We start from the raw sequence: 24,263 nt of genomic DNA, 5'->3' as shown, positions 1-24,263 counted from the left end.
TGTTGTCGCTGCCCCGGTCGGTGGGAGTGTGCGTGTTGACAATCATGTATTCGCTGGTTTTTCTGTTCTCTGTTCTCCTTTTTTTGTATTTTTTTTTTCATTTTTGTATTGCCGTGCTGTTGCCACTAATGTGCCACGCCCCTCGGCGGCGTGAAGTTGAGCTGACAATCGAAAGCCGAGAGGTGGCAGAGCGGGCCAGTCAAGTGTGTGGGCGTAGCACGCTCGCCTTTTCTTTCAGCCGATTCCCGATCCCCGTCCCCGAGTTGCCCCTCCTTACGAAATAACAATGGCAGCGGCATCAACAGCAGCTGCAACAATGCAACATGACAACTTCCGTTGCATTCGCCTGCCGGCACAAAGGAAAGCGACAAAAAGTCGCACACAAACAAACACTCATACGCCCCGTGGAAAACTGTAACGGAATCGCATTGTGCGGGCGAAAATGTTTTTTCCTGCTCGGGAACGACAAAAGGACATACACACACATCTGGCAAATCGGAGGCAGTCCCTGAGAAATATGGCCAAAACCCTACTCACAGTATCGGCCAGCACTTATATCTACCTTATATGCGATAAATCAATTATTTGTGTTATGTGCTAACCTGCTGCGTGATTCCAGGCCAAAGCAATTAATTGGATTCCATTCGAATCGGTTTGATTCGATTCGATTCAAACGCCCTGTGGCACGCCTCATGCAATTTCATTTAATTATGCTAATCAGCCCGCAAATGCACCGAGCTTGTTAATTATTTTTTTCCCGTTTTTCTAATTAAAATTTATTGCCCTGACCAACTATGGCGACACTTTGTTGAATTTTATACATTTGTTTGTAGGAATATGAACTGTGATTTTCACAATAAATATGGTACGTTTCAATGGTCTGTTTCAAACAACATCTATAATATCGGATTCGTCAAGAGCTGACTGCTGTTCCGAAGCCAGTTCAGAGGTTTCGTCTAGTACACGATCATATGATTCAAACTCGATGACGGAGTGACCGGACTTGAAAGCACAAATAACTAGCTTAAAGGCGTAAGCACAGGGTTCCTTAGAAGCCTGATCCATGCACTTGGTAATGGATTCCGCTGCCTCACTGGTGGCGTTCATTGAACCCACATCAATTTTACCCAGATCATTCAGCCATTTTGTTGGCTCCCTTTCCAGCTGACATTTTATGTTGCACTTGTACTTCAGTTTCACATTTTCGCTGAGCACGTTATCCAAGTTTTCAAACTCCTCAAACTTTTCGTACTCCTCAATGGTAATATTATTAATTTCCAGACAATCATCAAAATCGTCTAGGGTTCCTTCAAAAAAGTCAAAGGGATGGTTGGCCTGAAAGGAATTTATTTATAGTGCCAATAAATCAGGATTGTTTAGTTTGATTATCTCACGCTAGCACGGCTCATTAAAGCCAAGGTGAGAAGCGCAAATATTTCAAGTCTGTTGACGAACATTGTTAGAATCAAACTGATCAGTTATTGGAGAATTTCTCATTTATAATATTAAAAAAAAAATGCTTTTAAATTGGGTGATAAACCAGTTTTCCACGATTATACTTGTAGATTTAACTTGCTTACGATTAAGTAAATTTTATCTTCCATTTCCTTGAGATAGTGCAAGTCAATCATCGGAAGTACTTATTAAAGTAAAAAATAAGGTAATAATTTGAATATATTAACTCGACTTTATTTTTACATTATTCAAAATAATTTAATGATTATTGTGCCGAGATTCTCACATAAATTATAATATTATTGAATTTTATTCAAAGGCATTAAAGGCACAAATCATTACAAAACAAGAGAGAACGCTATAGTCGGGTGCCCCGACTATCAGATACCCGTTACTCAGCTAAAGGAAGTGCGAAGGAGATGGAGATAAAACTTTGATCCGCCGTAACTTTTTAACGAATGGTCCGATTTAAAAAATTTCTTCTACATTTCGATAGGTATTGGTAAACACCATAAAACTGCATTTTTACTTTTCTGAAATATTAAAAATTTTTAAAATCGTATATTAGCGATTGTGGGCGTTAGAGGGGGCGTGGCACCCTTTTGAAACAAACTTGCGCTGCGTAGGAACTCCTAGAATCTGCATGCAAAATGTCAATCTTCTAGCTTTTATAGTTTCCGAGATCTCAGCGTTCATACAGACAGACAGACGGAAAGACGGACAGACAGACGGACAGACGGACATGGCTAGATCGACTCGGCTAGTGATCCTGATCAAGAATATATATAGTTTATAGGGTCGGAAACGCTTCCTTCTACCTGTTACATACTTTTGCACGAATCTAGTATACCCTTTTACTCTACGAGTAACGGGTATAATTAAAAGCTGTATGCACACGGTTCTTCAGCAGCTGAAGAACATTTTCAAAATATTAAACTGAATACTCTATGGAAGCAATGGATTTTTGGTTAATAAACCTGTCTTTCCACATTTCTCTTTCAATTCCTTGAGATTCTTAGTTTCAATCAGCTGAAATCGTTCTCTTGATTTCATATGTATAAGCTAATAACAATTATTCGGAATCGGTAGTGGGATGACCGGCTTTAAAGGCACATATCACTAGTTTAAAGCTGTACGCACAAGGTTCTTCGGAAGCCTGATGCATGCACTTTGTAATGGATTCCGCTGCCTCACTGGTGGCATTTATCAGGTCCAGATCCATTTTACCTTTATCATTTAGCCACTTCGTTGAATCCCTTTCCAGCTGGCATTTGATATTGCATTTGTACCGTAGGTCCACACTCTCGTTGAGTAGGTAATCCAGAGTCTCGAACCGTGCGTATTTTTCGTATTCGCTGATGGAAATGTTATTAACGTGTAAACACTCTTCAAAATCCTTCGAATTCCAATGAAAAATGTCAAAGGGATGGCGGGCCTATAAAATTATATTTTAGAATACCAAAATAATATGCGGATAAATAAGTCAAGCAGACCTTAACTATGCTGATCAAAACCAATATCAGAGGCGCAATAAATACAAGTCTGTAGGTGAACATTGTTGAAATGAAACTAAAGAGTTGCTTGTGAATTTCCCACTGGCGCAAAACAATTGCGTTTAAGTAGCTTAACCAGTTTTTGTTCGATTATTCATTTAATTTGTTTGAATTTTTCTCCGCTTCGGTGACCTCATCGCTCTGCTCCAAGCTTTCCGTCAGACAAGTCACCATTTTAAATGCATATTCACAGTGATCTTCCTCATCGTCGTGCAACTTTTTGCATTCGTAGAGAATTTCTCGAAGTTCATCGCTCACAGGTTCAAATTGGTCGATCATTTCCACATCCAAGTAGCCATTGGAATCCAAAAGATTTCCCTTTTCGGCCAGGCAGAAGACAAAGCACTTGTACCGCCGCTCTGTGTTTTCGATATCATCCTCTTCGGAACTGGCGCGATCTATGAGTTCCTGGAACTCGGCCTGGCTGATATTATTAGAGGCCAGACATTCCGCCACCATGTTGCTTTCCTCCAGAACGGGAAGGCTCTGTTAGATGGAGGTTAGGTTACGTATACCATTTAAACCTATATTCAAAATGAATTACCTGGGTGAAGACCACGATGACGGCCAAGATTAGTAAAACCCCTAGCTTAAACATTATTTAATAACTCGCAGAATCTGTTTCAAGATGAAAATAAACATGGGCAGTAAGCACCTCGCACTAAACTGTTGGCCGGAGAAAAGCAGTTGGGAATTTTATAGAGACTGGCTTGTGCGGTATTTTATAGGGGGAGCGGCTTATCTGTATCTAGCCAACTAATTAATTGCGAACAACTGGTTACTGGCGATAGACGATCTGTCGTGCATTTAATTGAGTCTCAAAACTCGGAACTGTAACAACATCTGATTCGTATCGAGCCCAGTGATTGATTTGAATTTTCAATGCCTCTCACCGAATATTACCTTTTTATCTTTTGCCCACTTTTAAAGGCCATGCTCTGAAGTTATTCTGGCAAAACTAAACACAAAGAGTAAGCCTCACGTAAATTTCATTTTATACGCAGTGAAATTCGCATAACATTTCCTGTCAACATATTTTGCAACACTTTTGCTGCAAAAATGAAGCGACAACTGCAGCGGCAGGAGCAACACAAAGCGACAAATTGCGTTGACAGTAGGGGAGCTGGATGGTTTGGTTTGGTTTGGTTCGGTTGGGTTCTGGGGAAAAGGCATTCCTAACTATGCAACCCCATGCAACTCTAGACAACAAATGAAAATTCCAAGAATATTCACATTCGCAGTGAGTTTTGGCTTTTGCGGCCGGGACTTTGTCTGCTCTTTTTCCCGAACCCCTTTGCCCGCCAAACCGCTTGTCGCGTTGTTTACTTTGGTTATTTACGGCCTGAACAATTTTTTTTCGGCTTCCTTTCTTTTTGCGCTGCATACTTTGGCCGCTTGCCAAAAAGGAAATATGTGTTGGGAAAATTACAAATTTTTATGGTCATCGCTAGGTGCTAAACTGTGTCCTCGGCTGACCCAGCCTGTCGCTTCCATTCCCGTCAAGTCCGGCTGCATAATTGCGATCCTATTTTTCAATTTTTGATGTTTAATAAATATTTCGCATTTCCGTGGAACCTGGTTTTTGTCTAAATTTGGGTGAAATTTGGCTTCAGATAGGTGGGCTCCAACGCTAATTTGGCGCATAAAATACGCATTTCTAAATGAGTTTGGCTCTTTGGGTTGTTTAATAATTTACCGTACAGCATACACAATGAAAATCGCAGAAAAGCGATAAGAAAGTATGAATTAGTACGGATTTTGACTTTTCAGCCAATAATAATGCAAAATTTGTATTGGCAAAATGTATATGCTATCGTTGAATGATTTCCTACATACATAGTAGAGTTGAGATTTCGGATTGTTTTTACATTTATTCAAAGGCAAAAATTGCTAATTAAAAGCTGTAGGCACATGGTTATTCAATAGCTGATTAAAGGTTTTAAAATCAAACAATAACTTTCTATGCAAAATGTATCTCTTGTTTGAATGGATTTTTGGTTAATAAATCTATCTTTCACTTGAAACTAAAGTCAATAATAATGCTGTTTGCCAAAACTAAAATTGAAAATTTGTATTAGGCAAAATGTAAATGATATCGTTGAATGATTGACTACATAGCTGCTAGAGTCGATATTTCGTATTATTTTTACATTGTGGAAAATGTTGATTTAATAATGAAAGAAAATTATTTGGAAATATTGTGCAAAACATTTTGTAAAACTTTTCAAGCACCACTGAAACAAAAAAAAATATTTTACCTCGGCTATAGTCAAGTTTCATTGAAGGTTAAGGTAAAATACAAAAGAAACTCTTTCTCTGCTCTGACAGCTACTGCCATTTATTCAACTTGTCAGGGGGAGCTGGTGAAGTTTTGGCGCCCCCTTTATCCAGCTGTTGCCTTTGCTACCTTTCCGGAAAAGTTGCCACAACAAAAGAAAAACTAAGGAAAAAATATGTGTAAAAAGTTTTTGCTGCTTTGCGTAATAAAAATAAATAGTAAGTGACTTCAATATGCATGTCACGTATTTTGCATGCACTTTGATGCCGCACCCCCGTCCCCACCCACATACACATTTTGGCACGTGCAGCAACACAATGGAATTTTTCGAAAAGTGCGTAAAATTCGAAGAGCTGGTAGGGTTTAGTATCGTAGTTTAACCGTAGGATTCTCTGCAACTTGGCCCGAGAGACTTCGACTCCCCAAGACAATGCAACAAATTAATGGCCGAAATCTTGGAGCTTGCTAACGACAATGACCAGGTTGCAGGTTCGTTTCGGGACGTAGAACCACTAAGGAGTTTGCATTTATCAATTAGCTTGAAATGGAGAGCACCAGAGGCAGCTGGCAAGTTCATTGCAATAGCAGTAAGGAGCCATCCTCCAAACCACTGGGGTGTGAATCGCTACGCCAAGACAAACAAAGCCAGGAAAAGTGGGGGAAAAAGCTGGTTCACATCCTTGGAGATGCAAGTGAGCCCGTGAACAAGGAGCAGCGAGACAGCTGCATCTTTGGCTGGCGGCAAAGCAGAGTGGAAAGCGGAGCAGAGCAAGACAAACCCACTTCCCAGGCGGTAATTACAAAATTTTTAATTAAATGTTAAGCGTGGGATGGACGACTTTAAGCGCTCATAACCGAGAATGGGCACGCCGCAGAGCTTTAAGTCCCCGTTCCGAAGACAATGTGAATACGCCTTGACTCCCAGATGAGTTCTGTTTATGCCGGACTTTTGGCGTTTTTTCACAGCTTTCCGTGAGATTTGCATGCCTCACTGCATTTGGTGACAATTTCTGCACCCACGCAAATGAGCTTACACATGGAATGCAGGTTGCCTTCTATGATTTTTCAGAAGAGCATCCATCAGTACAGAAAAATGTTACTTTTGTTATACAATTTAATGGAATTATTTTCAGTTAAAAAATAATTAATTCAATCATTTCAGAACATTTATTTTATAGCAAAATATTTTTAAAAGTTCAAAGCAGGAAGGATTTTTTTTAAATCTAAAAAATATTTCTTATATTACCTTTTTATTTTTCCATTTTAGATTCCCTCCTATAAAAAGGGTGCCAAATCTTCGTTGGACCTTTTTTTTTGGCAACAACTGGAGGGATTAAAGTTTGGGCTTAGAGCTAGCTCGTGTGCGAATAGTTTTGCCGTACTCGCAGCGAAAGAGAAGGACGAATGGAGGAGAAAGCGTTTCGCTAACTAAAAATAAACCGAGTGTTAAACGTGGCTTACACACTGGCCATTTTTATTGCCGGCCTGGTCCGTCAGCCGTGAATAATCGCATTAGTTGTGAAATTAAAAATTACAAAATAGAATAGATAAATCCGCCCACGGTTGGCTAGCTAGCTGGCTTGAGGTAAGCCTTTTGTTGGGCCAAAGGCACAACTATTAACTGTCCCCCTGTCCTTTGTGTCCCACATAAATTCGATTAAAATGTCCTTTTTTTTGGGTGGGTTACAGGGGAGTCGGTGAGTGTGTGTCCATGGACTTACTGCTAATTGAATTGCCGAGTCGAAAGAGAATTAGTTAAGCCCCTTCGGGGGTTAATGTGCTGGAAGGGCTGGCCCCGAAATCATCCAAAGGGGTCAAAGGTGGGTCAGCTAGACTTATTATTATTTTTTCTGTGGGAGTGGTGAGCTCATTATTCTTGAGCAGGTTAGCATGTGCTTTTGAACCAAACTTCTTGTTGCTTACTTTTCAGGGCGAATGCCTCTGCGTTCCTGCCAATATCCTTGAGGAATGTTCAATTTTATGTATAGTACATATCTCTATCGCTTTGCCATGCATATTTTATGCAGAGCAGTTGACCAAGATGTCACAATGATGATGACGTCAATGCCTTCGTTTCTGCCAAGCGTCCTGGTGTAAATTTAAATCCAATCTCATGGCAACCGAGAGAAAAAAGATGAAGAAAGAGCCAAGAAGTGAAATCAATTTCTTTTGTGTGACATTTGAAAGGTTTCAAATGATTTTCAATTGTTGTTGCATTGACAATTCACAGAATCGAAGTGGTATGTCCTTTCCACTCCCCTACTCTCCTCTCAGCACTTTATATATAAGAAATATACAAGGATATCGACTTTGTCCGTATGAGCTTCATAATCCGATTTTCGTGTTAAATGATTCTCCTTCACGTCTTTTGTGCTCTGCCCTCGGCTTCAACTTTGACTCCTCGGCCTCGTTGACGGGTTCAATAAACATTCGCTCAGGTGACTGCCTGCATTGTGTATTAAATTCCGACACTTAACCCCCTTGACTGCAACTGTCTGCCGAGTTTGGCGGCATGGGTTAAACAGCACTAGACGGCGACTCATTACTTGAGTGCTCAAATGGGTGGCTGGCTCTTGCTGCTGCTGCTGCCTTTTTGTGGCAATTTTCGAGTGCGCTTTCTGCAGTTTTTAACTTGAAACAACAACAGTGAGTCAAGTCCTTCACATGGTCCTCGTCATTTTTCTTCTCCCTGCTTCTTTGCACCCTGGATCCTGTATACTGAATGCTGAATCCTTGCTGCTGCAGCAGGTGCATGTTGCTGCCCCGTTTTGTTTGCGGCAAAGTGCTCACCGAGCGTCATTGATGCTGACGTTGATGTTGCCGTAGTTGTAACCGTAGCTGTTGTTGTTGTCGTCAAGCTGCCACTTGTCACATGGCAACAGTTTAGTTTTCCACACACACAACACACCCAACCACCCACCATCTGGGCACCCACAAACCCTCAAGTAAGTGCAAGTGCCGGCTCAAGTTGCACTCTTACATGCAGCAAACGGAAATCAACGCAGTGCGCCCAGTCGCCGGGCCAAATGAATAGAGCGGGCCCACTCAACCCACTTCTCCCCCTGCCCCTGCTCCCTCTCCCTCCACCGTCTATGGCAGTCAAAGGTCGCCGTTTATGTCGATGAGCTGTTTTGCAGTCCAAGGAAGTGGGTCTTCTGGAACTGCGATTAGCGTTAAAATGCCTTACAAAAATATTACCAAGAAAACATTCGAATGATAAGAAGAGTATAAACGCAAGGAATTTATAAGAAAATATCAACAAAGAAAAATTGGTAAAATTATTTACCTGCAATTTATTAGGTCGTTTGAGCTTTGGTTCTTCTTAATCTTAAACGTTAACCATCATCTCTATTGAAACTATTTTCAAATGGGAACCATCAAAGCCGAAGGTGTTTGAGGAAGGCCTGTAAACCCTGAATTCCCATTAATTTTCAAGGTACCTACTACTTAAAATTTAACATGCAGATAAAAAAATGGGCCTAAGTTAGTTGAGGTTTGAAAGATTTGAATAATGAATGAAGAAATGTGTGTATACAAATATTTTTTGTCCGCTTGTTAATCTAAAAGTAGGTTTTAATTCTAGAATAGTTCTCGTTTTTCTTATAGTTTTATTTTAAAATAACCTGTGCTTACACATTTGTGTATAAAGTAAAAAAGTAAAAGTAAAAAAATAAATCTTAAAATATTTTTTTTTAAACGTATCGTAATATCGTAATAATTTAACTAAAAATGTTTTTTTGCTTTCGATAATTTCTGTTACACGGTATAAGAAAGTCTAGACTCGTTCCGCAGTGCTGGCATTGTTTTTTGTACTGTGCCACTTTTCGTTGCTTTCTGGCTGGCTGCCTCCATCCGCTTGACTTGCTCATGTCGAAAGGTCATTGGAACAGTAAACGAACTGCCGGCCCTCTTCCTGCCAGCTACATGCCACATAATATAGTATAGTATGCTTGCAAATAAAATTGGTCACTTTTGCAATCCACACTCGAGCCAATTTTGAATGCAGACAAGCCGCAAGCAATTTCGCCTGCTCCTCGACCGAAAGCTGTGTGCATTCTTAATAATTTTGTTAGTTCGGCAACATCTGGATCTTAAGTCCGAGAAATTGTGTACGTAATTTGTGGAAATATTAGAAAAATCCCAGGAAGGAGCTACAAATTGCCAAAAACAATTTGTCTTCACTTAGTGCTCCTTTGGCTTGTAAACATTTATTGATTTGCTTTATATGTTTTATATATTTTTATTGTGTGTGTTTTTTTTTTATCTTCTAGCTAAAGGAGAGTGCTGCCAGGCAATGGCACTTTAATTCTTTAAGATGAGACTTCCTAAAAGGAATGATGCTTCCGAAAATGGAATTGCATCAAACGATTTTCGTTTACCACACAGCTGCAGGATTTTCCGCCTGCCCCTCCGACTTAACTGCTTCCATTTTCTTCGGGGGCTGGCAAAATATTTGTGTACATGTGTGCATTGTTGCATAAGTTGTAAAAATAACCTGCTCCGCACTTGCCAGCCAGCACACATGGAAAATATTTAGTTTCGATACGTTGCCTTTGGGCCAAACTCATTTAAATGCAAATTTTTAGCCAAGACATCCGGGGCGTGTTGGGTGCGATTTCAAATTACTTGCTGGAGATGCATAAAATTTAATAACTGCCAGCAAGTATTTAGCCCCTGTGTTTGTTGGGCACCGGAAAAGGGGAAACAAAGCACAATAAGCCGGCACAAACAAAGCGAACTCGGCGATGCACTTTGTGAAATTATGCATAAATACTGGATGAAGGTGGGCGAGTTTTGACCCCGGGTCTGGGGAAACTCTTGAGGGCAACGAGCTCCTTGCCTTTGGCATCAAAAGTGTGAAAAGAATTTTAGATGTGTGCAATTACTCAAAAGGTTCCCCCGATCTCCACCACTCCCGCACACTTATTCACCTTTTTGAGCTGACCAGATTTATGTGGCCGGTTGCGTTTTTTTTTTCTACTCCTTGCCCGCCCAGGAAACTTCTGGCCAACATCCGCAGTTGACACTACTGGCATCTCCGGATCTCTGGCCTCTCCTCCGGTCTCCCTGTATTCCAGCTAATGTCCTCAATCCGTTGGCACTTGAAGCCCTTGTCTGTGCTCCTCATATCCTATCCCATCGCATCCTCTGCTCGTGTCTGCCGCTTCATGACAAATGTTTTTGTTTACCCCAACATAATTCTTTTGTGATTGATGTGCTTCCTTGTCCGCCTCGTCTCGCCTGCCTGCAATCCTGCTCAGGATTTCTACAATTTTTCCCCTTTTTTTGTGTGTTTTGTTTGCATAGGCAGGCTGTCGTACACATTCTATATGCCCCATACGTGTGTGTAGATAATTTTTGTCGCCTCGCTCCATGGCACTTGTAATAATTCGCAGCCATAGTCTGGGTCAACCTGCTGCCGAGTGTTTGAAGCCCGTCAGCGCACTTAGGGCGGCTTTATCTCAGGTGCTCGTGCAGGTGATGTGTTTATGAGAAGCTGGACTTGTGTCCCTTAAATGCCCTACAACTAACAATCCAAATTTCCTTGGTGCCAAATCATCGCATATTTATTTTCACTACTAACTATTCCATCTCTTTCTTGGTATTGATCCACCGCCCCTCTCTGCGCTTCTCAAAACGTTGACGTCATATCTTGGGAAATTGAAATTGCAGCCGGAACTGTCAAAGAATTCTCACAATACACTCATCAAATGGGAATGACTTAAGCAAAACTTGTGCCCCAACAGGCTAAAAGTTAATTTAAAACTTGTTGGCGACGGAAAAAGAGAGTGAAGAGAGAAATAAAAAAAGAAATATGATATCAGATAAGTTTTCGACAGTTGCTGACGAGTATTTTTCAATTTTCTCCATTCAATTCCAAGCTTAAGTCTTAAAGGAAATGTGGCCAAACGAACATAGACTGCAGAATCTTTTCGGAAACTCGGTAATCTTGACTTGCAGCTTACCTTTTGGCAATTATAAAAGGTTCTCGGTAAACTTAAAGTGCAAATCAAAGGGGTTAGGATGGATGGAAAAAGAGTGGGAGCTGGCGTAAATTGACGGCACATTTCCGTGGCAATCTACGGATCCCCCTGGCCTCAGCCCCCCTAAGCTGTTAAAACAACTGACAACCGCAGAAGTAGTGCGACTTTTACTGCGCTGCTGACTTCCGCTTTTCCGCTTTCCACCCCCGCATTCCGCGGCACTTTTCCCCGCTCTCAACTTTTTCGCTTCCGGCGACAGCCGCCAGTCGACAGTTGTTGAAAAGTCGGCAACGTCATTCCCATCCAGCCAGGATTCTCGACTTCGTACTTCGTACTCGGATTTGGATTCCCTTTCTAGCTTCAGGTTCTGGGTTCTGTTGTTGATGTGCATTTGGCACTTGTTGTAATTGCTACGCTTTCCCGAAAACCATCTAAGACAAAGGGGTGAGAACGAGCGAAGCCGAGTCATTGAATAGTCTTTCGACTTGGACGGCCAAACTAAAAAGTCCAGCTTTGGCCAACTCGTTGCGAAATTTATTACGGAATTCCATTAACTCGGGCTGCGGGCATTGTTCGCCGCCGCAAAACTATGCAAATAAGCTGGGAATTTATTATGTAATGCCAGCGATGAGCAACGCCGGCTGCACTTGGGTGCAGTTCCTCGAGGGGGTGGTCTATATATAAGTAGCAGGGTGGAATGATGCTGGTCAAGTGGCGGTAACCGCACATCAGCGGACTGGTTGGCTCTTAGCCTGGCCTAATTTCAGCGAGCTGGCCGCTGAAAGCTTTGACCGCCACTACCCACTTCTTCCCTCTAACAATTATAATCAAAATCCAACCAAAAGCAGATCAACGCTTTAATCTTCGTCAAGTTTTTGCCTTAAATCCTCTTCAACTATAACTTCCATTTGAATATCCTTTCTTTTTGCCTGCCGCATTTAATGGCGCTTTCCGTTGGTTTTTGCTGCTTTCTTTCCAAATGAAGTGCAGTTTATGCGGGGCAACAAAATGCAAATAATTTCAACGAAATTTTTATTTCGCCCCATAAAGAGCGTTAACCCATTGAGAGGCGGGTTAAACGGCTGTAAGCAGCAAGTGTCAGCCGGGCAATTCCCCCGATTACTGGATGGGTGGGTGTGAATGGCGTTTTCCGGGTTCCCGAGAAGATGTTGCTCAATTTATGCATCAGCAGCAGGGGCAGCAACAAAAAAGTGCATGCAAACATATATTTATATGGTATGTGAGCCCTCCAGCTGAGCGCCTTCTCTCCGTCTCTTTCCCTGACCAGCTAGCCCTCTCTTTCTGCCCGCCTGCAGCCGTCTCTGTCGGCTGCTGTGAATGCATGGCATGCATAAATTCGTAACTTGACCGCTTTTAAGTTGCATAAATTCTCGAATCCAAAGTGTCAACAGCACAAAATGCTGTTGTTGATTGTTGTTCCTGTTGTTCTTGTTGCTGCTCCTGTTCTCCAGTTTTCCACTTTTCCAGTTGGCCATCCCATTGCGTTGATGATAAGCTTTACGCGTGGCCCGCTCCATTGTTGTATGTTTGGTGATGGCGATGGTGCTGGTGTATGGTGTATAGTGTGTGTGTGTGCAGCAGAAGAAAGATGGCCGCTTTGATCCGTGTTGATATCAGAGGCCACACCACTGCAGGGCCACCGGAAATGCCTTTCCCCTCCGCAGTATCCTCGTAAAAGGGCGAATGGGAATTGTGTGGATTATGCGACAACTGCAGCGGGCGGCGTTCAAGTGTCAACAGTCCGCGACCCCAAGTGGGTGGCATCCACGTGCCGGGAGGGGAGGGGAAGAGGGACAATGGCCGCCGTTTTTTTTTGTTTAGCCAGTCTGCGTTTAGTTGTTGACTCGTTGACGGCTGGTGCTTCACCTTTTTTGCACCATCACTCGCCCTGCCGGACAGTCTGTCACACAATTTTCGCTCCTCCTCTGCATTTTCCCCGTTTTCCCTGATCGTTAGCCTTGAATATGGCCACATATGGCGACCCCTGAAAACGCAGTTTACACAGGGCAATTGTTCATCGCCATTTGCCTGGAAATATTTCCCCAGGTAATTCTAAATGTTATAACAAGTCTTACCAAAGCTTTGGCTCTCTATTTGTTAGAAATGCATATCTTGATTTCACACAATAGGGAAGTAAGGTAACTATTTTGCAACGAGTTATTCTTCATTTAATGAATGATTTCAGTTATGCGAAATTTACAAACGAGTATCGAATTACTTACTTAATTCAAGGTGGTTTTTGGGGAAATATTTAAATTTAATTTAAGTAAAGAATTCCTTAATAGAACTCTATTGTGAAGAATTTACTTTCTGGGGACGATGACAAACCTCTTGAAGTTTTATTTACATGGAATTGCCCAATATATAGGGTCAAAACTGTCTATTTTAGAAATAAGAAAAAATGGCTTAGAGTTTATACCAACATTTATATCAAAGTTTTTAAGTTGCAGTGCATCAGTGTTATAAAAGTGTCTCTGTACATAATATAAGTTATCCCAAAATATTCTTAGCCCCATTGGCAGCAAAATTTTGTGCATTGGCATTTAAGTTAGTCTTGGACAAAAGAGGAGCTTAACTGAAAAAAGTTTTTGCTGCTTGCTCGAGCGCAACAGTCGCCAATATACACTCGAACAACTGGGAAGCCTAGACATGAACCGTTGTCAGCAGTTGGAGTGTTCTTTGTTTTTTTTGTTTTTTTTTTTTGTTATCCTGCTCATCTGCCGGAGCGCATTTTAATTTGATACCTTCATTTAGATCCTCTGCGCCGCGCAACTCAAACAAAAGAAGCTGCGAGGTACTCGCGCACCTGCTGCAGGTAACTCCGATTCCAGGGAACGCGGCCCGAAAAAGCTGGGAAAACTTCGCTTTTAAGTTGCTTAAAAAGTTGTCACAGTGCTTAAGCTGTCCCCAAACGACAACCACCCAGCCAACCCCTTCAGAAACCCAAATAAAACACCACCAACCAGCTGCAGTTGAGTGCAAATGAGTCCGGACAGCGAGCATCAAAATGTTCTGTCGCTGACTTGCAGCTGCTTTTTATTGCAGTTTTTTCCCCTCAGTTCTTTTGTCTTTGCTTCTTTCGCTCGCTTTGCCAGCATTTATTTATTCTACTTTTCTCGTTCCTCGTTCTGTTGCTGCAGCAACTTTTGGTTTACTTTCTGTTATTGCGTAATTGTTGATAACTTGTAAAAGTTTCAAAATGCCCTGCAAAGGAAGTTCTAAAGTCCAGTCAAAAGATTTCAGAAATCAAAAGGTCCAAAAGTTAAATCGATCAGAAAATAGAGTATTCCATTGTCGACCATCCTAACGTTTCGCCATTCAACAGTAGCTTCGGGTATTGCTTTTGACTTTCTTTAAGTTGCTTTCGCTGAACTTTTGTAATATTATTAAAGTACACTTTCCCCGCAAATGCATTCGGTCTCCAACTGGCAGTCAAAGATTAGCAAATGTCATTATTGGTCAAGTGCTCGAAATGGAAGAAAAAATAGCCACTAGACAGGAAAAAAAAGGAACTGCATATTCTTCTTTTATTAAAAGCTTACAGAAAGCAGATCGTTTTTAGAAACTCAAGCATGCTTAAAAAACTGGAAAGCAAAAATTCTTAAATTGGAAAATTTCAAACTAGAATCGATTAAAAGATCCTAATATTTAATTTTTTAAATGACGCAGATAAAATGTTTAAAGTTCTCATATTTAAAATAAAAGAAACGAATATGGTTTCGGTTAAACCCAATCGGTGGATGGATTTTTCTGAAAACTATAAATAGAAGTTACTTTGCAGGTATGTATATCTGACAGCATCGATTGACATTTTAGATAATACAGCTTAATATCGTGTTTGTATTTTGTTTGTATTTTTGTTTTTGTGTATTTTTGTTTGATGTACAATAGGGTGGACTTATTTTGTATGAAATTTCTAAGGCCATGCTCTCACCCCTTTATATATAGCCTTTTTGTATCCTTAATCCATTAAAGAAAGAAAAAGTAAAAAATAATTAGTTTTAGGCGGTGCGCAACGGCTTTAAAGTTTATTACGCATATTTCAGATTCATCTAGATGCCGTAGACTTAATTTTATACTTTGACAGTATTTTAAAAAGTATCTTAATCACTTTCCCGAGCTTTTTAACAAGGGATGAAGTCGTTAATAAAATTCGAGTCCCTGGGAGATAATTACAACTTAAAAATAACAATAATAACGAATAATCAAGGACTTTTAGAGTACAACTTATAAATATTACGGTCTCTGAAAAATAAGAGTTTTCTTCTTTGACGAAAATTTTTATTGGCGAACGCAAAAGTGATAGTTAATCTTTAAAATTGTAAAATAGAATCTCTATTTCATTGTGAGTCACAAAAAAAAAAATGGTGAGTCGGGGATCGAACTCGGTCCTTTTTGTTCGGAGACAGAAGCTCTACTGGCTAGGCTACGTCCAACTGTTAATATTCATGAAATACAATTCTACTTGACTCTACTACTCTACTTGACGAGCGAAACCAAAAAGTTGAAATGTTAAAATCTGACAAGAAATGGAATGGGGTAAATTCCTAGTTTTACACTTAATTTTTAGCGAAACTTTAGGGCCATTGCGCACCGCCTAAACGATGAAATAAAATTTTTCTGTTTTCGCATAAATTTATTGGACACAGAAACCTACCATTTAAGATGCTGAGCTCAGTTGACCTTAAAGAAGTCCACCCTAATGTACAAGGATTCTACCTTAATAAAGACCTAACTAAATTTGCCTTGCCCCGCTTTTGGGTTTGTTTTCGCTTTCTTGTGGACCGCCTTCGACTTTCGCATCGACAAGCGCACTCTCTGAAAGTGCTCCTTTGGCGCAATTTCATCACAATTTGGGTCAATTACACGCACTTGTCCAATCGAATATGCATGTGTGTGTGCGAGTGCGAGAGTGTGTGTGTTTGCCCCGGGGAGAGTGGTTCCACTCAGCTTTCCTTTCCTTTCGGCCTGGCACTTTCACCAAGAGTTTGCCTGATGGCCTGCCCTTCGACCTCGCTGGCACTTTTTTTTGCAGCTGCTGTTTGTTTGTTGTTTTCACTGCTCAAGCGTCAGCTTGAAATTAGCATATAAGTACGAGCCACATTGGTGCGTTCAATCAACTTAATGAGCCGCTCCATTGAGCATTTTCCTTCCATTCCACTCGTGTGAGTGTGTGTGTGGATTATGACAGAGTGGCCGCGCTAAGAGAGCCATAAATCCTGACAGCTACTGGCAAAGAGAGCACTCAATAAATCACATATACATATGCATGGCCTGTGGGGCGGCAAATTATGTGTATTTGAATATTTAACCCGCATTTTTGGCTAGTTTAAGCAACCAAATAAACCGACTGCTATCAACATTAAATGCAGTTGCGTGTGGCATCAAAAAAAGCAAAGCACATACAAAAAATCAAGACCGAGGCTGGCGAAAAGAATAAAACAAAGCGAAAACTGCGGCGAGGCGAGTGCGAATAATTACTATGGCCATATAACTGCATTGGCAGGCTGGGCGGCAAAAAAATCCTGCTGCCACAGAGCGACGAAAAAAGCCCGAATAAAAAACCATAACGAATGACCAGCCATTGGGCGGCTGCGGTAAATGCTGACAGTGTGTCCTGTTCGTCCTGTGCGTCCTGCAGTTGCAGTGGTGGCCGTTTCTGCGTGCTGTGAAGCCCCAATGATCGATGTCGTATTGTCAGTTTCATAAAAATTCAAACAGCCCCGGCCAGCTCGGCTCAACTGCATCAGGGCCAGGACATGCAGGACATGCAGGACATTCGGGACAGTCTGTGGCCCCCAACTGGGCGGAAAATGCTTTTGTCAAAAGGCTTAAACTGCCAGCCGCGAAGCGGGCAGCCCTTTGACCTCGCCCCGGGTCCCATTCCCATCTCCAACTCCACTTCCTTGCTTTATTGTTTGCCATTGATGCCAGCTCCCGGACAAAACAACAACGGGCAGAAAAAGCAAAAGCAAAAGAAGCGAGTGCTGTAAAATGCAATAAATTAAACAATATCTGCGCCAAATTGCTGCCGCATTCGATAGGTGCGAGTGCGAGAGTCGTGGGGTTCGGAGGGATTTCCACTGATGCTTTTGGCATTTAACAATTTTTATGCAGCCCGAGACTGCTGCCTTCTTTTTATTTTAAAGCTCCCTTTCTTTTTGGTTGCATTTTTTGCGGTTTTAAGCCCTGCCACGCCCACACTTTGCGAACATCCCTTGTCCAGTGTCGCTATCTGGGCCAATAAGTTGTGGCCAGCAATTCCTCATACGCAGTGGGGTGCCAGTGGCCAGGACATGCCGACAGGACATGGCTAACGGGCACAACAGCCGCAGGTCCTGGACCAACCACAAGGCGATGGCATTTAATTCAATCAAAGACATAGTCTCAACAATGATATTCCAAGAGGTTTTCAATTATCCAAAAGGAAATGCTCATACTGCGCCAAAACAAATTTAAGAAATTCCAGTTGTGATTTCTTAGAGGGTATTCTAGTTTTAGTCAGAAGATTGCATGGCAATAATGGAGATATTTTCCATTTCCAATAAGCTAGTGCACCAATTTTAACAGAACTACAAGCAAAAAAGTATTTAAAATTCCAATTTAATCTAAAAATCTATTCGATAGATACCATATGTCCGGCTAAAATAATATTTACATTAGTACATTTAAACCAACTTAATGTAAGATTTCAAAAACCCGAGCTGATATTATCTGAGACCAAGCCTGTGGCTAGAGTAAAAATTCAACAGTTTACGTGATTGCTTAAGCTGAACTCTGTGGATTTCCGCTAACGTAATTGTAATATTGCCGCGCTGCAACACGTGACAGCGGGATAACATCGGCGACAGCCATTACTACTACACTATACATATATATATTTATTTCCGCTGGCGATTCTGGGTCCTGTAACCTTCCGTGGGCCTTTGGGCATTTATTGGACCTGTCAGTTTGCATTGAGAGCATAGGTCTCATAATGCTGTCAATGCAATTAATTGCTGAATATTCCTGCGCTCCACACACACATCTTTGCTGACCTTAATTCATTGGTATAAACCTTAAATCCATTTTGCTTTAATTGATGCAAATACTATGCAAATACTCGACGAGGGGTCACTGGGAGTTGTTAAACCGATATGAAAATAGTTATTTGATTTTTATGCATTCCATCATAGCACTTTTTTATCATTTAATTATCCTTCTTTAATGGTCATCAAGCTGTTTTTAAATGAATTTTTCATTACATAATAGGTAATTGGAATTTTTAAAAAATATATAATTGTTGTGTATATTTATTTACTTTAATGCGAAATGATAAAGGTTAAAGCATCTAAAGTGATACATAAAATGTGTTAAAAATATAAATATTGTTTTTATTAATATCGGAATATTTTTTCTTTAAAACAAGTAAAATCGAAATATAAAGTTTCATTACATGAGTGGAACACCAAAACCACGTATGGAGGAGCTTTTGCTAATTTTCTCTGGTAGTTTCCCCTCTGAAGCTCTCACTTGAGATGTTATAATCCCTTCGCTTAATCCTTTCGCCACGCTTTGACACGCTTACAATTCACTCGCAAGTCACAAGCTAATCCCACGCCATCACAATGGCTATTCGCATACAGACTTTGACCTTTTCCATTTTCCCTTCACTTCCTGCTCTATCTATCTATGCGCCTCCGCGATTTTCCGCGCCCTTTTCGCCTCACTTTTTGACCCTCATACTCTGCCAGCTCAAGTTTTCATTTCTTTTGCCTTGTCCCTTTCCTTTTTTTTTTGCCATTTTAATACCCGCAAACAATTTAATTAAGCGGTTCGCTTTTTATATTCACGTTGGCTTTGTTTGACACGTTCGCGATCTCCCCTCGCCCTACATATAGATTTTCCCAGCTCGTTCCTCACTGTTGCTTCGAATTTTCACTTCGTCAAAGATGTTGACATTTCGTTTATGTCCCCGCTGCATGCGTATCCTTTTGGGCCACGTTTGTTGATGATTTCATTCCATTTCACTTCGTTTTAAGTTTTATGCCCGCGCCCCTCCTCGTTGTTTTTCGGCCCCATAAAGACAGTTAAAGTTTTTTCAACTTTTTGACTGCCATAAAAACGAGAGGCAAGAACCACTATGGCACATACACACAGCTTCGTGCTCGGCATGTATTTTTGGCTTACTTTGTGATTTGTATAAATACAGGAAACGGAAATGACAGTCACGACACGGAAATGGCACGCCATTTAATTTCCATGCACTGCGGCCGTGACTCTCCGTCTTCCCTTTTCGCTTTTCGCCCCCACCCATAATTCTCCCCTGTCTGTGTGCTCTGCGTATCTTTTATATCGCAGACAAACAACAAATTTTGGGTTTTCCACGCACACTGATACACTGATGCGTGGGCATTTTCATTTTCGTTATTTGCTCGACTTTTTGGGGACAATCTTGCGTGATGAGCAACATGGCGTATGGGTAATTAGCTTATAAGCGAAATGTGTTTTTGGAGCCTGGCAGATAATAAAGATATCATCGATTCATCTATCTTATAATTTTGGTTGGTATTTGCCCGAATAGCAATTCATAATTGCTCTTGACGCGTTGCAGCTATTTATTAAATGCATTTAATTAATCTATTCAAATTATATGTCCGCCTTTGTTTTCCGCTTTTGCGGCATGCCGCTTAACTTATTAGCACTCCAGGCCATATTAATATCACTTATTAGTTCTTAATTGGACGCTCTATAATAAATTTAATATTTTGTAATTTTGCAGCACTCGTTGGGCTTACATTCCAAGGGGTGCGGTGTATGGTTTTGGTTGCATTTTTATTCGTTAATCAATTAATAAATGAATTTATTTGCCATGCTTAATTGCTTGGCTACTCTATATAACACAAAACAAAGGATCATTTAATGTTTTTGTCATTATAATTACATTGCATGAAATATTTATTAAACCAATGTTTACCCTGACGCATTGTCATGATAATATGCTTTAATTGTATCTCTTATTTGGTGTTGGGAAAAACTAATGTAGAATTTAAGGAAATTTACTTAACAAGCAGACCAATGGGGTGAGGAGGTGTCTTTTAAAATTGTCTCGAGTTTAAGTCTAAGCTGATATCATGATATGCAAATTGCTCGGAAAATTCGAAGAAGGGAAACTCGGAGATGAGAGCCAACATCAAAGACAAAAGCTTAAAAGTGACAATGACCGAGGACAGGACACTATAACCCCGCCCCTTCCAGTTTTGCATTTTTCTTCATTTGTTTTGTTTTTTTTTGGTGGCCTCATTTAATTTAGACAGCTTTTGTTACAACAGTCAACATTTTATTTGCACGTTTCGTTTTACGGTTTTTGTCACTTGCCGTCATTTGATATTTCCTCGAACTCCATTCCACTCCTCCGTTTGTCACCGCCTTGGCTTTTGTTTGCTTTAATTAAAAGTTAAGTAGGTGCGAGCAACAATGCTGGAACGATCTTGGGATGCGGGAAGGGGGCGTGGCTGGGGCAAAAGGCGACCCAAACGCTGTAAATGAAGTTGTCAACTTTTTCCACCTCCAGCCGAAAGCCCACTTACCCCGTTCCTTACATCACACCACTCACCCCTCCGCCGCTGTCTCAATTTCAACTATTTTACACAACTCGGGGGAATTTTTGCAATTAATAAAGTTTTTTAGCCTCAATTTCGTATATAATTGTTGCTGGTTTGTTGTGTATTCTTCTGTTTGTGTAGTTGCAATTAGTTTTCCGTAGTTTCCAGCGCTGCTTTGATGCCTTTTAGGCACTCAAAATTCCGAAATGAATGGACAAAGCAATGATGCTGGGTGGTTTTAGTGGGTGGCTGGGATGGCTGGGTGTTTTGGATGGTTCGGTGGACAGGTGCTCACGGCTGATTGTTGTTGGCTGACTTAAGTGCCAACTTGAAGAAACATTTTTGTGTTATTTTTCTCAGCAGCAACTCGGCTGCCTTGACTCTGTGTAATTAACGTGAAAATTGAATTGAGAGTGTTCAAAAGAAGGGAAATTCAAAGCAACCAGCAACCAACTTTTCCCCTGAGGGGATGAAAGAAAAGGCGAGGAATGATTTCCAGATAATTATTCCATTGGATATTTTAAAATATTCTGTAAATATTTGATTAACATTTTATTGATTAAACAGCAGAGTAGTGTTGCAATTTTCTCCTTTTTCCGGACAGATGTGTCGGGTTTTTAAACGGCTTTATTCAGAAGAGAAGTGTATTAACCTTAGTTTTACAACCCATTTTTTGGAGCTGTGCTATCTATTCTTTATTCGGGCTGCTTTGCTTAAAGAGCATGAATTGCGTTTATTTTGCAGGACTGTATTCCATCGCAATTAACATCAAAGTCGTCGTAGAAAGAAAAACAAAAAGTTTAGTCGTTGACATTAAAAAATATAACAAAAATTGTTAATAATCCTACTGCGTACATTTCTCAAAAATGGAACAAAAAATCGACACTCTCCGATATCCCAAGGACGACCATATCCCGAAATATCAGATTTTGCGAGTAAAGTTCTAACTTTTAAGTATCCATACCAATTTACATCAGAGTCGACGTTTGCGTTTAAAATAAAAATAAATTACTAAATGCACAAAAATATATATACATGTAGTGAATATTTTTACTGTGGTCCATTTCAGTCGCTAATTTAATTTAAATGCCTTTATATGAGATGAAATAAAATGTGGCAAAAAATGAATTTCTCCCAAAAAAATTTGGAATAAATCTCGTTATTTCCTTTTTTGTAAAAATCCAATTGCTCGCATTACTCAAAAATGTCGGAAAAATCGCCACACTTTGATATGCTAAAAAATCGAAATCCCATTTTGTGAGGAAATTATACATACCAATTAAAATCAAGTAGAAAGAACTTGCCCTTTGAAAATGACTTGACTGTTGTGAAAAACTTGTATTAAATAGGTACTTTATATAAGAACTTTCATTTTGGAATCCTTTTTATCCTATTAATTTGTAATGTCAACTTTTTTTCCTTAGGTTTATGCTAGACTTACTCCCTTAATCTCCCTTAATCTACACCATTTTAGAGTCGGAATTCCCCATATGCGATACAAACAACAGATGTTACCTCCATGGCCACATTTTCCATGCGAGATTAACCGTCGAAGATGTCAGCCGCAAACTGACTGTCGTTAAAAACTGCAAAAAAAGCTGAATGCAAAACTGGCAAGAGCAAACCGCCAACAGAAGCAGTGGCACCTCCGAACCGCCACCAAAAACAGCAACAAATGCATTCCAACCAGTGGCGCAGAAGGGGGGCGAAAAAGGAGGTTGCAGTGTGTCCGCCGCCAGTCTGAGGTCTGAATTTCCAACGGTGTTTGTTGGCCAATTTTCTGTGGCCTTTCGGGATTGATGAGAGTGGGTCGAGAGGAGATGGTGGAGTTATTTAAACAAATGCCAGCGTGTCTATAATTTTCAACACTCTACCCCATTTTCCAGGCGGTTTTTTTGCTCCTCTTTTCGTGCTTTAAATGGCTTTCTGAAGCTGTGTGCAAATAAAATGAAATTGCACCCCCGGTTACCCAAAAAAATAACCACACTCACACACACAACTTACCAATGACCACAAATTGAGTGTTAATAAAGTCATGTTAATAACTTAACCGAAAGAGAGCTGCAAAAAAGATACCGCCGTTACTTGGAAAATTAGCAAGGAATAGCCCCGAAAATTCATTACGGCCGCCATTCTGCGATGCATATGGCAGACATTTCGGAAAACAGATGCGGGCGGTGTGGCAAGGGTGGAAAGGGACAAAAAGGGGGCAAAGGGGAGTGGCTGGAGTCGTCTGCCGCTCGATTTCTAACACCAAACTTCCGTTTTGGCTTGGCGCCAGGCCGCAACAAAAGTTCCCGTTCTGACTGACGACTGCCTGGCAGGCTGGTAGGCAGCCAAAACAACTGAAAGTACACTCAAAGAAAACGGGACAAACATTTTAAAAGTATTCCCAAATCGAAATTAAGTGTTTTTGCTCAGAAAAGGTTTTAAAAAAAAATAAAGATAAAGTCTTCTCAATTTAAAGAACATTTTTTTTTTATCGAGAAGCCTTAAACCAAGATTATTGTGTTCTCAACATGAAGCGTTTATTCTCAGAGAAGTTTTTATAGGGAATTAAAGATAATTTCTTTTCAATTTAAAGAATATTTTTCCTTCCTTCCATTTTTTCCTTTATTATTTTAAGTGTGCACCGCCTCCTGAAAAGCACCCATTACCTCTATACCCTATTTTCAACCCACCCTCTGTGCAAATTCAATTCGTTGCCATGGCGGCTGGAGTGAGCCTCAAAATTTCATTGCAATTCATTCGAGTCGGGTCGCAGCTCCTCTTCCGCTTTTTGCCTGTGACAAAAATATAACAAAAATAGAAGAAGCCAAAAAAGAGGGGAAAGGGGTGAAAGGCAGAGAAAAGAGCCACAAAAAATTGCAGCTTTCTTTTTCGTCCTTCGGCACTCAAACAATGCCAGGCTGGCAACAAAACAGCAAACAATTTGAGGCATTCAAATGTGCAACCAGCCAAAAGGGCAGAAGACGAGCGCCTGCAAACGAAAATGTGTGAAAGTTGCTGTTGCTGTTGCTGCTGCTGCAATTTGAGTGCGAAAAAGTTTGCATACCGAAACAGTAAAAGGCATTTATTCCAGCGTGAATCCGTTTGCCCAGCCAGGCAGCTCCTGCTACTGCCACTGCCACTGCATCCTTCTCCGCTTTTCCTTGGCTTTCTGGGGAATGCTGGCTGGGCTACTGTAAGTGCAGTCAATTGCCTATGTGGGTCAGCATTGCATTTGCGCTTAATGAGCATAAATTATGCACAGCACAGAAAGCGGCAGCAGGCGCATTTAAGGCGCAAACGCTGCAGCGGCAACTTTGCTGCAAACTTTCGCTTGTCGCATCAACTCATAAAATTTATGGCGTCTGCATGTATTTTAAATTCTAATAAAATGTAGCCA

At 40.8% G+C, this 24,263-nt stretch overlaps 3 protein-coding genes and 1 long non-coding RNA gene across 4 annotated transcripts; all 4 read right to left on the bottom strand.

The window, feature by feature from the left end:
- Window positions 1-749: 749 nt before the first annotated feature.
- Window positions 750-1,585, bottom strand: Obp57a (Odorant-binding protein 57a). Its single transcript, XM_017139514.3, has 2 exons — window positions 1,395-1,585; window positions 750-1,335 (listed from the first exon to the last, which is right to left on the bottom strand). Exons 1-2 carry the CDS (start codon window positions 1,455-1,457, stop codon window positions 886-888), a joined length of 513 nt encoding a protein of 170 aa, XP_016995003.2. The 5' UTR covers window positions 1,458-1,585; the 3' UTR covers window positions 750-885.
- Window positions 1,586-1,656: 71 nt separating this feature from the next.
- Window positions 1,657-3,056, bottom strand: Obp57b (Odorant-binding protein 57b). The gene is made up of 2 exons (XM_017139513.3): window positions 2,949-3,056; window positions 1,657-2,890 (listed from the first exon to the last, which is right to left on the bottom strand). The coding sequence occupies exons 1-2, from the start codon at window positions 3,009-3,011 to the stop codon at window positions 2,528-2,530; spliced, it is 426 nt and encodes a 141-aa protein (XP_016995002.1). The 5' UTR covers window positions 3,012-3,056; the 3' UTR covers window positions 1,657-2,527.
- Obp57c (Odorant-binding protein 57c) lies at window positions 2,883-3,669 on the bottom strand. Its single transcript, XM_017139512.3, has 2 exons — window positions 3,553-3,669; window positions 2,883-3,494 (listed from the first exon to the last, which is right to left on the bottom strand). The coding sequence occupies exons 1-2, from the start codon at window positions 3,604-3,606 to the stop codon at window positions 3,099-3,101; spliced, it is 450 nt and encodes a 149-aa protein (XP_016995001.1). The 5' UTR covers window positions 3,607-3,669; the 3' UTR covers window positions 2,883-3,098.
- A 16,919-nt stretch (window positions 3,670-20,588) lies between these two features.
- Window positions 20,589-21,339, bottom strand: LOC138912362 (uncharacterized). Its single transcript, XR_011417894.1, has 2 exons — window positions 20,861-21,339; window positions 20,589-20,809 (listed from the first exon to the last, which is right to left on the bottom strand). It is a non-coding gene; the product is annotated as an uncharacterized lncRNA (long non-coding RNA).
- Window positions 21,340-24,263: the final 2,924 nt, after the last annotated feature.

Source organism: Drosophila takahashii, chromosome 2R (genome assembly GCF_030179915.1).
Source record: "Drosophila takahashii strain IR98-3 E-12201 chromosome 2R, DtakHiC1v2, whole genome shotgun sequence".
Lineage (NCBI taxonomy): Eukaryota > Metazoa > Arthropoda > Insecta > Diptera > Drosophilidae > Drosophila > Drosophila takahashii.
The sequence above is the reverse complement of the archived record's forward strand: the minus strand, read 5'-3'. Positions and strand labels throughout refer to the sequence as shown.